The sequence below is a fragment of the Ctenopharyngodon idella genome, chromosome 5 (assembly GCF_019924925.1).
Source record: "Ctenopharyngodon idella isolate HZGC_01 chromosome 5, HZGC01, whole genome shotgun sequence".
Taxonomy (NCBI): Eukaryota; Metazoa; Chordata; class Actinopteri; order Cypriniformes; family Xenocyprididae; genus Ctenopharyngodon; species Ctenopharyngodon idella.
The window spans coordinates 11,134,689-11,150,541 of NC_067224.1; the positions used below are offsets into that span (position 1 = coordinate 11,134,689).

Below are 15,853 nucleotides of genomic sequence, written 5' to 3' on the forward strand. Positions count from 1 at the left end.
AACCAGAATAGCGGACTTCCTGTTGGTCAGAGCTAAACTGTAAAATAAAAAGTTGTCTGACTCGACGAGATATAACTCACATCCTGTTTCCCTTTTTTCGCCATAAATTCATTGTCTCGCCTTGGCCAAACCGTTAGTGATATCAAAAATCTTCCTCAATTTAGCATCCTCAATGTCTTGGCTTCATGTTGACCGAGTTTGGTGCTGATCGGGTGAATCACCTGGGAGGAGTATATCAAATTCCAGAGTATGCATTTTTCAAACAACCCTGAATAGCCGACTTCCTGTTTTGGCGGAGCTTATTACAATGAGTGCGGAAGTTGTTCGGCCTGATAAGGTCTATATGTGTCTGATATATGTGTCTGATAGGTGACATGTCCGGTGATTATGTTGTCCATGCAAGAATTGTGATGTTTCCAGCTTCCAGGAATTGTGACAACACTGATCGATTGCTCCTGTCTGCCTCGCTGCTCAGAGTGGTTTGCGTCTGTAACTCCGTATAGCTTTGTTTTGAATCTCTTATTTTCATTCATTGTTGCTTATATTATCATTACCTTATACAGGGGCTGGTCATATAATTAGAATATCATCAAAAAGTTGATTTATTTCACTAATTCCATTCAAAAAGTGAAACTTGTATATTATATTCATTCATTACACACAGACTGATATATTTCAAATGGTTATTTCTTTTAATTTTGATGATTATAACTGACAACTAAGGAAAATCCCAAATTCAGTCTCTCAGAAAATTAGAATATTACTTAAGACTAATACAAAGAAAGGATTTTTAGAAATCTTGGCCGACTGAAAAGTATGAATATGAAAAGTATGAGCATGTACAGCACTCAGTACTTAGTTGGGGCTCCTTTTGCCTGAATTACTGCAGCAATGCGACGTGGCATGGAGTCGATCAGTCTGTGGCACTGCTCAGGTGTTATAAGAGCCCAGGTTGCTCTGATAGTGGCCTTCAGCTCTTCTGCATTGTTGGGTCTGGCATATCGCATCTTCCTCTTCACAATACCCCATAGATTTTCTATGGGGTTAAGGTCAGGAGAGTTTGCTGGCCAATTAAGAACAGGGATACCATGGTCCTTAAACCAGGTACTGGTAGCTTTGGCACTGTGTGCAGGTGCCAAGTCCTGTTGGAAAATGAAATCTGCATCTCCATAAAGTTGGTCAGCAGCAGGAAGCATGAAGTGCTCTAAAACTTCCTGGTATATGGCTACACTTGGACCTTGGACCTCAGAAAACACAGTGGACCATCACCAGCAGATGACATGGCACCCCAATCCATCACTGACTGTGGAAACTTTACACTGGACCTCAAGCAACGTGGATTGTGTGCCTCTCCTCTCTTCCTCCAGACTCTGGGACCCTGATTTCCAAAGGAAATGCAAAATTTACTTTCATCAGAGAACATAACTTTGGACCACTCAGCAGCAGTTCAGTCCTTTTTGTCTTTAGCCCAGGCGAGACGCTTCTGACTCTGTTGTTCAAGAGTGGCTTGACACATGGAATGCGACAGCTGAAACCCATGTCTTTCATACGTCTGTGCGTAGTGGTTCTTGAAGCACTGACTCCAGCTGCAGTCCACTCTTTGTGAATCTCCCCCACATTTTTGAATGGGTTTTGTTTCACAATCCTCTCCAGGGTGCGGTTATCCCTATTGCTTGTACACTTTTTTCTACCACATCTTTTCCTTCCCTTCGCCTCTCTATTAATGTGCTTGGACACAGAGCTCTGTGAACAGCCAGTCTCTTTTGCAATGACCTTTTGTGTCTTGCCCTCCTTGTGCAAGGTGTCAATGGTCGTCTTTTGGACAACTGTCAAGTCAGCAGTCTTCCCCATGATTGTGTAGCCTACAGAACTAGACTGAGAGACCATTTAAAGGCCTTTGCAGGTGTTTTGAGTTAATTAGCTGATTAGAGTGTGGCACCAGGTGTCTTCAATATTGAACCTTTTCACAATATTCTAATTTTCTGAGATACTGAATTTGGGATTTTCCTTAGTTGTCAGTTATAATCATCAAAATGAAAAGAAATAAACATTTGAAATATATCAGTCTGTGTGTAATGAATGAATATAATATACAAGTTTCACTTTTTGAATGGAATTAGTGAAATAAATCAACTTTTTGATGATATTCTAATTATATGACCAGCACCTGTATATAATATTGCCTACCACATTAATCTGATGTCGCTAGCTTTTAATCTTTGAATCTAAATCGCTATTACAACGCATTTGCATCTCGCTAGCTTGTTAACTTGCCATCAGTCTCTCGCGCGCTCATTTTCTTTTCAACGCGTTCATCAAACAGCTGTGGTAAGTCGGATCAGTCTACAAACACGGTGAGTCATGTCATCCTCCCCTACTGTTATATCGTGTTCTGTTTGCCACATGTTCAGTATAGCTTTCTCTGTCAGCGACGAGAGATTTACATGTCATAAATGTAGGGAAATAGTCAGGCTGACAGAGAAAATCTCAGAATTAGAGACACACATCCAAACTTTAATTGAGGATAGTAAGAATGTAAGGGCTTCAGATACTGTTTTGGATGCGACTAGCTTAGTGAACTCTGTACATTGTTCGGTTCCGGCTGTAGAGCCCGCGCAGCAGGGCACTTGGGTAACGATGAGGCGGCCTAGCCGTGGAAAACACCACTCTTCCGTTCCAATAAGAACATCAAACAGGTTCTCCCCACTCAGTGATACACCCACTGAGAATCCTGTTGAAAGTGCCCTAGTTAGTGGTGATTCTACTACACGTGAAAATAGAGACACCAGCCACCATAGTCACATGTTTGCCGGGAGCCAGAGCACCTGACATCAAAGCAAATTTAAAAGTGCTGGCTAATGCTAATCGTAAATACTCTATAATCATTATTCACGTCAGCACTAATGATGTTCGACTTCGCCAGTCAGAGATCACTAAAATTAACATTAAAGAGGTGTGTGAACTCGCAAGTACAATGTCAGGAAAAGTAATCTGCTCTGGTCCCCTTCCTGTTCGTCGGAGTGATGAGATAGTTAGCAGATTATCATCACTCAGTGGCTGGCTGTCTAAGTGGTGTCCGCAGAATAATATAGGTTTCATAGACAATTGGAAAAGTTTTTGGGGGAGACCTGACCTGTTGAAAAGAGATGGTATTCATCCCTCCTGGGATGGTGCTGCTCTTCTCTCTAGTAATATGGCACATAGTCTTAGAGCTGAAACATGACAAACTGGGGTCAAGGTCAGGAAGCAGACAGACTGGCTAAACCGACCATCTGCTAGCTGCCTCATGTTACAGAAGTCAGATAATTCCCAACACATAGAAACTCTTACCCCTAATATTATCACATAGAGACTGTGTCTGTACCCCGAATTAGTAAAAACAAAAAACTTCCAAACCCATTTAATGGTAAAAATTTAATTGATGTTCAACAAATAAAAAATAGAGATAATACTGATAAACAAATGATAAAGCTTGGGTTGTTAAATATTAGATCCCTTTCTTCAAAAGCACTTATAGTAAATGATATTATCACAGACAATAATCTAGATTTGCTGTGTTTGACAGAAACTTGGCTAAAATCAGACGATTACATTACTTTAAATGAGTCTAGCCCTCAAGGTTATTATTATCAACACAATCCTCGTCAGAAAGGCAAAGGGGGAGGTGTTGCTGTAATTTATAGTAATATTTACAGTATTAGTCAAAAGTCTTTCAAATATAATTCCTTCGAAGTGATTATGCTATACTTTATGTAACATTATGTAAGTTGACATTTGTGCTGGCTACTCTATACAGGCCACCAAGACACCATAAAGACTTTATCAAAGAATTTGCTGATTTTCTATTGGAGTTAGTACTAGGTGCAGATAAACTCCTTGTTGTTGGTGATTTTAATATCCATGTAGATAATGAAAAAGACGCATTAGGATTGGCATTTACAGACATTCTAAATTCCATTGGAGTTAGACAACACGTGTCAGGACCCACTCACTGTTGTAATCATACTTTAGATCTAATATTGTCACATGGAATCGATATTGATGCCGTTGAAATTGCTAAACTGCCTCCCTGCCATAAATATGGTAGTACCATCACTTCTACCACTAAAGATCGCTTTATAAATAATCTTCCTGATCAGTTTCATCGCCTTAGCATACCAGACAGCTTAGAAGACCTCGATGTTGCAACAGAAACTATTGCCTCTGTCTTTTCCAGCACATTAGACTCAGTTGCTCCTTTGCATTTAAAAAAGATTAAGAAAATAAATTAATGCCGTGGAACAATGAGCACACTCAGGCCCTAAAGGTAGCAGAGAATTAGTCAATTACAGGCCGATCTCAAATCTCACTTTTCTGTCAAAAATACTAGAAAAGGTAGTATCATCACAACTATGTTCCTTTTTAGAAAGAAATAGTATATCTGTGAAGATTTCCAGTCAGGATTTAGACCGTACCATAGTACTGAGACTGCTCTCATTAGAGTTACTAATGATTTGCTCTTATCATCAGATCGTGGTTGTATCTCTCTATTAGTGTTACTGGATCTTAGTGCTGCATTTGACACTATTGATCACAATATTCTTTTAAATAGACTCGAAAATTATGTTGGCATTAGTGGAATTGCACTGTCATGGTTCAAATCATACTTATCTGACCGTTATCAGTTTGTAGTAGTAAACGAAGAGATGTCATATCGATCACAAGTTCAATATGGAGTACCGCAAGGCTCAGTACTAGGACCGTTGCTGTTCACTCTGTACATGCTACCCTTGGGAGATATCATTAGGAAGCATGGCGTTAGTTTTCACTGTTACGCTGATGATACTTAGCTTTATATTTCTTCGTGCCCTGACGAAACTTACCAATTCACAAAATTAACGGAATGCATAGCTGATATAAAAAATTGGATGACCAGTAATTTCCTACTACTAAATTCAGAAAAAACAGAGATTCTAATTTTTGGACTAAAAACTTCTTCACGTAATAACTTAGAATACTGTCTAACACTTGATGGCTACTCTGTTAAGTCTTCGTCGTCAGTTAGGAACCTGGGTGTGCTCTTTGATACCAATCTTTCATTTGAAGGCCATGTTTCTAGCATCTGTAAAACCGCATTCTTCCATCTTAAAGATATATCTAAACTACGACATATGCTCTCAATGACAAATGCAGAACAGTTAGTTCATGTGTTCATGACCTCAAGGCTAGATTACTGTAACGCTCTACTGGGTGGTTGTTCCGCTCACCTGTTAAACAAACTACAGCTCGTACAAAATGCAGCAGCTAGAGTTCTTACTAGAACTAAGAAGTATGACCATATTAGCCCAGTTCTGTCAACACTGCATTGGCTTCCTGTTAAACATCGTATAGATTTTAAAATCTTGCTAATTACTTACAAAGCACTAAATGGTTTAGCTCCCCAGTACCTGAGCGAGCTCTTAATGCATTATAGTCCTTCACTTCTATTGCGATCTCAGAATTCAGGCCAGCTGATAATACCTAGAATATCAAAATCAACTGCAGGCGGTAGATCCTTCTCCTATTTGGCACCTAAACTCTGGAACAATCTTCCTAGCATTGTTCGGGAAGCAGACACACTCTGTCAGTTTAAATCTAGACTAAAAACGCATCTCTTTAACCTAGCATACACACAACACATTATCAATTTATTTTTTAAAATCTGTTAAAGGATTATTAGGCTGCATAAATTTGGTCAGCTGGAACCGGGAACACTTCCTATAACACCAGATGTACTCATTACATCAGAAGAAGAATGGCATCTACGCTAATATTAGTCTTTCTGTTTATCCCAAGGTTTACCGTAGTCAACCGGATCCGGGCTGTATCCAGGTGAGATTGAGGACCTACGCCTTGACACGACCACAACACACCCCTGAAGTATCAGCAGAGATTGAGTCAACTAGATCATCCATTGTGAAGGCCTCATCGACACGACAGCCAGTGGCACAGTTCCTCAACAAACCGTCCATACCGGCGTGATGAATACGATCCTCAACTAGATTGAACTGAAATAAATACTTTGAATGTTGCAATCCTATCGGGCTTACGATAGCTACCTGAATCGTAACAAAGCACTGTTTGCCAGAGGAGAACTGGCCCCCCGACTAAGCCTGGTTTCTCCCAAGGTTTTTTTCTCCATTTTAACACCTATTTGCCACCTGTTTGCCACCTGATGTCACCTGTTGGAGTTTGGGTTCCTTGCTGCTGTCGCCTTTGGCTTGCTTAGTTGGGGACACTTGACATTTGACATTTGATATTCAAAAGTGCTTTGCATCTGCCTGCATTGACACCATTTTCTTTAAGAGCTGCTGCCAAAATTATATACCAGTTATCACTGTAAAGCTGCTTTGACACAATCTGCATTGTAAAAAGCGCTATATAAATAAAGGTGACTTGACTTGTACAGATCCTTTCAACATGGGGACTTGCATTATCATGCTGCAACATGAGGTGATGGTTGTGGATGAATGGCACAACAATGGGCCTCAGGATCTTGTCACGGTATCTCTGTGCATTCAAAATGCCATCAATAAAATGCACCTGTGTTCGTTGTCCATAACATACGCCTGCCCATACCATAACCACCATAGGGCACTCAATCCACAACGTTGACATCAGCAAACCACTCACCCACACGACGCCATACACGCTGTCTGCCATCTGCCCTGTACAGTGTAAACCAGGATTCAAAGTGCCAGACACCATCAAATGTGAGCATTTTCCCACTCAAGTCGGTTACGACGACGAACTGCAGTCCGGTCCTGGGCTAGTGTGGTTACACGTGGTCTGCGGTTGTGAGGCCGGTTGGATGTACTGCCAAATTCTCTGAAATATGGCTGCCGTCGCATCATCCAGATGCTGCACATTGGTGGTGGTTGAGGAGATTTCCCCTTCCGTATGTAAAGCGCTTTGAGTACCCAGAAAAGCGCTATATAAATGTAAGGAATTATTATTATTATTATTATTATTATTAAAACTGCACATTTTAGAGTGGCCTTTTATTGTGGAGAGCCTAAGGCACACCTGTGCAATAATCATGCTGTCTAGTCAGCATCTTGATATGCCACACCTGTGAGGTGGATGGATTATCTCGGCAAAGGAGAAGTGCTCACTAACACAGATTTAGACAGATTTGTGAACAATATTTGAGAGAAATAGGCCTTTTGTGTACATAGAAAAAGTCTTAGATCTTTGAGTTCAGCTCATGAAAAATGGGGGCAAAAACAAAAAGTGTTGCATTTATAATTTTGTTCAGTGTAAAAACATTAATAATCTATAACACTTAAAATATATAGTATATAATCAGTATCACTCATTACACACTGATTCAGTGAAAATGTGCAGCAGGTATTGTGTCTAACACAATTCTGTATTTTCAGCATAGCAGAATTTTGGGTATTTCTATGCTGCTGTCACCATTGCCTTGTGCATGAGGGACCAGAAGCACAATTTCAGTAAATATGAGTCTTTACAGGTAATTTTACAGGTACTCTTGCTGTCACTAATACTAATTACATAATTACCTTATGATTATTGGTGGGGTTTTACTGCAAAACAAGAACAACAAATATTGCCACATTTTTTTGAAAAAAGATGCAGCAAATAAATTTTTAAGTCATTTTATGCCATGAAATCCTGGTGGGAATGAAGACATCCTACAAAGACTACCAGCTAGACCAGCACTATACCAGCTTTAGCCGCCTAAACCAACCTGGACCAACATGGAATTGCTGTTTCAAAGCAGGGTATTGTCTTCTGTAGAGCTGCTTTACTGCTTTTTTAAATCTGTATGAATTTTAATTTGATTAAGTTTGCAAGACTGATTATTTATTACCATGAAGCTGCTTTGAAACAACCTGTATAGTTACTATAGTATAAAGCGCTATATAATAAAGATGACTTAACTTGACAATGCCAGTAACATGGGTTCAAATCTGATTCAAATTCACACTCGTATCCCATTCCCACCTCTCTCTCCCCTACTGTAATTTTCATCTAGATTTTTACATTTTCTAGTTGGTATTATGTACGTCCTTAGCACTACTGTGCAAGGCAAGTTACCCACAAAAGTTTAATATATAACAATAGAGCGTTGTATGAATATGAGGATTTAAAGTATGTGAAATAGTAACCTATAAGTGATGATAAAAAAGTGAAAAATCTGCCAAAAAATAGAAAAAATAATTAATGAATGGTGCCATACCCAGATAGGAATCTCTAATGTCCTCCTCCATATTAGTGGCATTAATGAATGAAGAATTCAGCATCTGATGTGTGAAATCCTGCACTATTCCTCCTGACCAGGAGTACGCTCCAACCGTTCCAAACATCCTCAAACCCTACAGTAACAAAGAGAAATGAAACTTAATTTATATAATTTGTTATTGCATAACTAGGTGTTACAACACAGAAGGGGACAGCGACACAGGAATAGAGGTGCAGATGTTTTATTGAACAACCAGAATGATGACAGAGTGCAGGTGAGTGAAGGCAGGTTAACACGTTGGCAGATATTGTAGAAGAACAGATACTTGTCTCGGTTTTTGCAGGATTGGCAGACGGATGACAGACTTGGAGCTTGAGCAGACACAGATGAACTCACGGGAGATGAGGAGACAACGAGGAGTTGAGGGAACACACAGGAGACAGGTAAGTATCTTCGAAGGAGTCCTTGAGGTAAGCAAACAGGTAAGACCATGTGCAAACGAGACCGGACAGTGACTGAGCGAGACGTGAGTCTTTTCTGCTGCTGTTAATGAGGATGCTGATGGGCTGCAGGTGAGGGTGATCAGAACTCTGGTGATGACGTGCACTGTGTCTGTGTGAGTGTAGAGCCTGGCGTGTCTGTGAGACTAGGAGAACCCTCCTGAAAATTCTAAAACCTGCTTGTGAAAGTAGCCGCTTTTATATGGTTTCTAGGTAGTCCAAGTTGGTCATTAATTAGTGAATTCATACTCTTAGAAGAACTGGCTCTATGCAGAATCTTAAATAGTTCTGTCAGGTGCTTCATATATAGAACCTTTTAAGGTTTCCCATCATGAGATCATTTTATGGATTTAGTTTTAATTAATTCACTTTCTGATTCATTTTTAATTTGACTTTTTTTATGAATTAAACAGCTCATAAACACTTTATCACAAGAAAAAATTGAAATAACCCATTAAACATGAGTCAAGAACCCTATAGTTCTATAGAAAAACCCCATTGAACCTTTTATTTTTAAGAGTGCAGGGTAGTCTAAAATGTACTGTAAAAAATAAAGGTTCCAAAAGGGTGTTTTCACAGCGATGCCTCTGAATAACCATTGTTTCAGTGAACAGTTCTTAAACTAACCATTTTTTAGTGTGAAATACATTTTAATAATCTAAAGAACCCTTTTCCACTGTAAAGAACGTTTTGTGCATTTACAATTTGTCTACATAAACTTATTATACATAAAAATTATTTAAATATGGAATTATTTCTAATTTTAACTTTTTAATTAAAATGTACTTTAAATATGAAACTAAACTGCCAGTAAGTGGCAGCAAATTTGTTCAAATGACTGATTCATTCAGGAAGGAAGCAAGTGACCGTCTTTATTGAATGGGTCATTTAATCATTAATTAAACTAATTCATTCAAAACGCGGATTCAGTGAGTATAACAAAAACATGTCTGTCTGTTGCTCGGGGGCTCTCTCCTGCTGTTCATAATTTTGAAATTTTCGTTGGCGAAAAAAAAAATGTCTAAAATGTAACTCACATTGTTTATTTTATTCATTTTTAAGTTAAATGAACATTGCATTTGTGCTGATTTGGGGAAAACAGCACTCTTGCTCGTGTGATATTGTAATACAATTACGTAATATCATATGAATTAATGACAAAAACTCGTCGGGGCAAAAATGCTTGTGTATCTTGAATTTTGAGGGCATATAACTGCATGCATAGCTAGATCACGCTGAGTTAGACGAGTAAAGAAAACGCGGTACTTATTAAAAGAATCACCCTTTATTTAAATATATGTATATGTTATTTATATTTAAATAACACACCTGACTGTAGGCAGGCAAATTCTGCAGATTGGGCTGTCTAAGGTGCTGTTTTCTTTGAAGCCGAAAAACTCCCATACTGTCGAGCTTACTTTTTTCGGGTGTGGACAGAGCCTCTCGCTCTCCCGCTTGGACGACATGGTTCTTCTTGTAATAGCTGCGTGTGCTGCGTCTTCTTGTTTGACAGGTGTCAGCGTTAAGGTGCAATACTGCCACCTGAGAGGTCAGCCAGGTACTGGCGCTGGAGTATTTACATGTCATGATATCATAAAAGTCCTATTCATTTTAAATATTGTGGTTATCGCCAATACCGGTATATTGTCACACCCTAAATTAACACAATGTCGATATTTCATGCTTTGAATATCACGATTATCGTCAATACTGGTATATTGCGACACCCCTACTTAGAACCATAGAAACCAATAAAGAACCTTTACTTTTTAAGAGTGTGGGGTGCAAGGCTGGTACACCATCTTGGTCAAGCTAGTTAAAGCAGGCAGAACATCTTGGACCAGCAGATTCTTAAGCTCATTTTTTTCTTTGATTTATAATTATTGTTGTTCTATGTATACAAATACACCAAGCAGGTGCCTTGCATCTCATTATTTTTTCATGATTTCATTTAAGATGGTAAGTTCAAAGAAATTCTACCTTTAAAAACTTCTATACTCTGTTCCATTCAGCTGTGCATTCTATTAAATATACAGTGTTAATATGAAGATTTTTTTTTTTTTTTTTTTTTTCCCAGGTTGAAAACCTCCCCTGCTAAATATATATTATATAAATTGCACCAGTTACACTTGCTCAGTTTTGTTTGAGAACAGCATGACAGTACTGGTCCACCAGCTAGACCGGCTGGCTTATGCTGGATTTTTCAGCAGGGTCTATTACTTGTTAACATAAATCATACTGGTAACACTTTACAATAAGGTTCATTAGTTAAACATTAGTTAATGTATTAACTAACATGAACTAACCATGAGCAATACATTTGTTACTGTATTTACTAATCTTTGTTAATGTTAGTTAATGAAAATACAGTTGTTCATTGTTTGTTCATGTTAGTTCACAGCATTAACTAATGCATTAACTAATGTTAACAAGATTTTAATAATGTATTTGTAAATGTTGAAATTAACATTAACAAAGATTAATAAATGCTGTATAAGTGCAGTTCATTATTAGTTTATTGTAAGATGTTAACTATATATTTTTATTAATTGAAAACATTTTAAAAAATATAGTGAAATGTTGCTGACCTCAGAGAGGGCCACACTGAAGCCACCCTGTGATAATTCCATCTGAAAAGAGCTGAAGTTCCCCATGTCAGTTCCTACAGCAACAGAGAGAGTGTGTTAAGGATTTATTCAATCAGAGCAGTGTTTAACAGAAACCTTAATGATTTACAATACTGTAGTCGTCTTGAGGTGCACGTCCAACTTCTAGGAGTTTTTATTTTTTGTACTCCTAGTTGTTGTTAAGTTTTATCTACTATCACAGTTGTATCCCATTTTTAAATCTGAATTCCATTATTAAGACGACCCAAAAGACTGCAGTATTGTAAATCATTAAAGTTTCTGCTTTGAACAGCTCTTTCCGTGGCTACACACATGCAATTCTTCAAAGTAGCCTATCGAACACTACTGTTTACATGTACTAATATGAAAGATAATGAGCAAAAGAAATGTAATAACTTCATGCTGAGCTTCATTATCTTATGTGCAAGGAAAAACAGCTGAATGTCTGCGGAGCAGTAATGAATTGTACTGTGGAAAACTACTGTGAATGTGTACGGTGTAATGAACAGTACTGCGGTTCACGCTGCGCTGTTTTAATTGGGCAGTGCCGCACTGGTGGGATTATTACCATAGATTGGTAGCGTGAGAGAGATGAACACACCCAGAGGAAAGGAAAATCAAAAATGCGATCTCCTTAACATCTCAAATGTTTCTCCTAGGAAAAAATTAGGTTACTTTAACATGAAATAGAGACTTTTGCTTGAGTCTCCTGCTTCTCACACTTGTCTCCTGAGACAAAAACACTAACACTCTCACAATTGTCTCCTCTAAAGATTCAGGCAAGATTTCAACATCACACACTGTGCTCATATTTTTCTACTTAGCTAGAGACTCTGAATCACTCACATTTGTCCCCTCTAAAGATTCAGAAGAGATCTCAACAACATCACACACTACCCAGATAGCATGGTGACATTGATACAATTTTGAGTTTTGATCCAAACTATCATTTTGGTTAAGACTGACATTTCAATGTTGAATGTATGTTAGATTAGCACTGAAATTTTGATGAAAGTCAACAGCATACATCGGTGGAGACAGTGACATTGAACCAACAGTGATTTGTGGCTGAAATCTCAACATTGCTTCAACATTAACTGAGGGTGCAAGAGTGAAACTGAAGCAACATCACTTTGTAACGTTAATTCAATGCAATTAGCATTGACGCATCAACACGGACTCAACATTGTTTCAAATTATTACATGGTATCTGGGTATGCTTAGATTTTTCTCCTTAGCTAGAAAAACTGGATCGCTCATATTTGTCTCCTATAAAGACAGAGTCTCTGGTGCTCTCACTCTTCTCTCCTCTAAAGTTTAAATGAGATCTCAATAACATCACACACTGTGCTCAGACTTTTCTCCTAAACTAAAGACTCTGAAGCTCTCACTTTTGTCTCCTCTAAAGTTTGAAAGAGATCTCAACAACATTACACTGCGCTCAGAATTTCTCCTTAGCTAGAGACAATGGATCCCTTACACTTGTCTTTTCTGAAGTTTCATAAGAGATCTCAATAACATCATACACTGTGCTCAGACTTTTCTCCTTAGATAAAGACACTCTCACATTTGTCTCCTCTACAGTCAACTCCTAATCCGTAACAGAGGAAGTTCTCCAGACAGTCCTCATTGAAGTAATGTAGCAGACCTGGACCCCATTACACCAAATTATCTGCTTATGGGGCGACCCGATAGCCCCTTGTAGTTTATCCTGCTAAAGAGCTTATCAGGTCGACAGAGGTGGAGGCAGAGTCAAATTATGGCCGATAATTTCTGGTCAAGTTTCATCCGTCACTAACTGCCAACACTACAGACCCGCAACAAGTGGCACACAGATGCCAGTGACATTTCTACCGAAACCATGGTAATGCTCATCTATCCACAACAACCACAAGCATTTTGCAAGGATATGCAAAGTTGTGAAGACCTTCCCAGTTTCTGATGGCCATATCAGAGTTGTCAAGATTAAGGTTAAGGATAAGACCTAACCCCGGACCTGTTAAGGCTGATTTATACTTCTGTGTCGAGTGTGTGCTGTAGCTATGGCATAGGCTGTGTGTAGCAGGCATAGCCTACGGCGTAGCCTGACGTGCACTTCTCCAAAAAACGCTCACCGTCGCAGCAATTCCCCCTAAGTGGCAAAGTTCACCTATGTTATATTTAATGAGTAATTTCATATTGTGAGTAATATCTCTGGGTGGTTATTTATATTTTTATTTGTTTATATTTGTGTATAGCCTGATCACAATTGCTCCCTGCCTGATCACAATTGCTCCTGCCTGATCGATTGCTCCTGTCTGCCTCGCTGCTGAGTGGTTTGCATATGTAGCTCCGTATAGCTCTGTTTTGAATCTCTATTTACTATCATTCTTTGTTTTTTTATATTATGAAATATAATTTACTCATCACCATATATCTGATATTGTCTAATATTGCCTATCACATTAATCTGACATCGCTAGCTTTTTTCTTTTAATCTAAATCACTATCACAACGCGTTAGCATTTTGCTAGCCTGTTAACTTGTCATCCATGCCTACCATCTTTTCTCTCATGCGCTCCTTTTTCTACGAGTCCATCAAACAACTGTGGTAAGCCACAATCAGTCAACAAACATGTCATCTTCCCCTGTTGTTGTTACTTGCACTGCCTGTGACATGTTTAGCACAGCTTTCTCTGTCAGCGATAAGGGATTCACATGTCATAAATGCAGGGAAGTAGGCTGATGGAGAAGATTTCAGCATTAGAGACACGCATCCAAACTTTAATAGAGGATAGTAAGAATGCAAGGGCTCTAGATACTGTTTTGGATGTGACTAGCTTAGTAAAACCCGTACATTGTTCGGTTCCGGCTGTAGAGCCCGTGCAGCAGCGCAACTGGATGATTGTGAGACGGCATAGTTGTGGGGCAAAACACTACTGTTCCATTCTGATTAAAACTTCAAAAAGATTCTCCCCACTCAGTGACGCACCCACTGAGAATCCTGTTGAAAGTGCCCTAGTTTGCCGGGAGCCAGAGCATCTGACATTAAAGCAAATTTAAAAGTGCTGGCTAATGCTAATCGTAAATTCTCTAAGATTATTATTCATTAATGATGTTAATGATGTTCAACTTCGCCAGTCGGAAAACACTAAAATTAATATTAAAGAGGTGTAGGAACTCGCAAGTACGATGTCAGACACTGTAATTTGCTCTGGCCCTCTTGCTGTTCGCCAGAGTGATGAGATACTTAGCAGACTGTCCTTACTCAATGGCTGGCTGTCTAAGTGGTGTCCGCAGAATAATATAGGGTTCATAGACAATTGGAAAAGTTTTTAGGGGCAGACCTGACCTGCTGAAAAGAGATGGTATCCATCCCTCATTGGATGGTGCCGCTTTTCTCTCTAGTAATATGGCACATAGTCTTAAAGGATTAATTCACTTTCCAATTAAAATTTCATGATAATTTACTCATCCCCATGTCATCCAAGATATTTATGTATTTCTTTCTTCAGTCGAAAAGAAATGAAGGTTTTTGAGGAAAACATTCCAGGATTTTTCTCCATATAGTGGACTTCAATGGTCTCCAAACGGTTGAAGGTAAAAATTACAGTTTCAGTGGAGCTTCAAAGGGCTTTAAACGATACCAGACGAGGAATAAGGGTCTTATCTAGCAAAACGATCTGTCTTTTTTTTTTTTTACATTTTTAAATATATGCGCTTTATATAAACAAATGATCGCCTTCAAGTGGTTCCGCCAAAACCACACTTTCGTATTCTTCAAAAAGCTTACACTGAATGTCCTACACCTTCCCTATTCAACTTACGGAACGAACGTGGCACCAGTTCCATTTTTTCCGTAAGTAGAATAGGGAAGGCGTAGGACATACAGCGTAAGCTTTTTGAGGAATACGGAAGTGCGGTTTTGGCGGAACCACTTGAAGGCGATCATGTGTTTATATAAAGTATATACATTTAATTTTTTTTTAGAAAATGACCGATCATTTCTCTAGATAAGACCCTTATTCCTCGTCTGGTATCGTTTAAAGCCCTTTGAAGCTGCACTGAAACTGTAATTTTTACCTTCAACCGTTTGGAGACCATTGAAGTCCACTTCGAAGAAAAATCCTTGAATGTTTTCCTCAAAAACCTTAATTTCTTTTTGACTGAAGAAAGAAGGACATGGACATCTTAGATGACATGGGGGTGAGTAAATTATCAGGAAATTTTAATTTAAAAGTGGACTAATCCTTTAAGGCCCTTTCACATTGAACGCGATGCGAAAAAGCGAGGCGAATCGCGGAAGAACGGACCTTTCACACCGAACGTGAAACGACTGATCATCTTCTGCTAATTCACGCCTGCATGCTAGGTGGCGCCCACCAACAATGCATTTGTCCTCATGTATTTGTCTCGTACATGGCTTAACATTGTCCACTGCATAATATACAGCGTTAAGATAAATAAAGTTTGGTAGTACATTAGAAACACAAACTATCTAATGCTTACAAGTATACATC

The 15,853-nt window shown here is 38.8% G+C and overlaps 1 protein-coding gene across 11 annotated transcripts in view; it reads right to left on the minus strand.

The window, feature by feature from the left end:
- LOC127512647 (integrin alpha-L-like) overlaps positions 1-15,853 on the minus strand; it is a 343,148-nt gene that overhangs the window by 253,504 nt on the left and 73,791 nt on the right. For all 11 annotated transcript variants that reach the window (XR_007930234.1, XR_007930232.1, XR_007930231.1 and 8 more), the window contains 2 exons: positions 11,316-11,389; positions 8,225-8,360 (listed from right to left, as the gene is read on the minus strand). Coding sequence is in view for 7 of the 11 variants with exons in the window: in XM_051893749.1 (XP_051749709.1) it covers positions 8,225-8,360; positions 11,316-11,389 (210 nt within the window). In the remaining 4 variants the exon portion in view is untranslated. The remainder of the gene's footprint in view (positions 1-8,224; positions 8,361-11,315; positions 11,390-15,853) is intronic.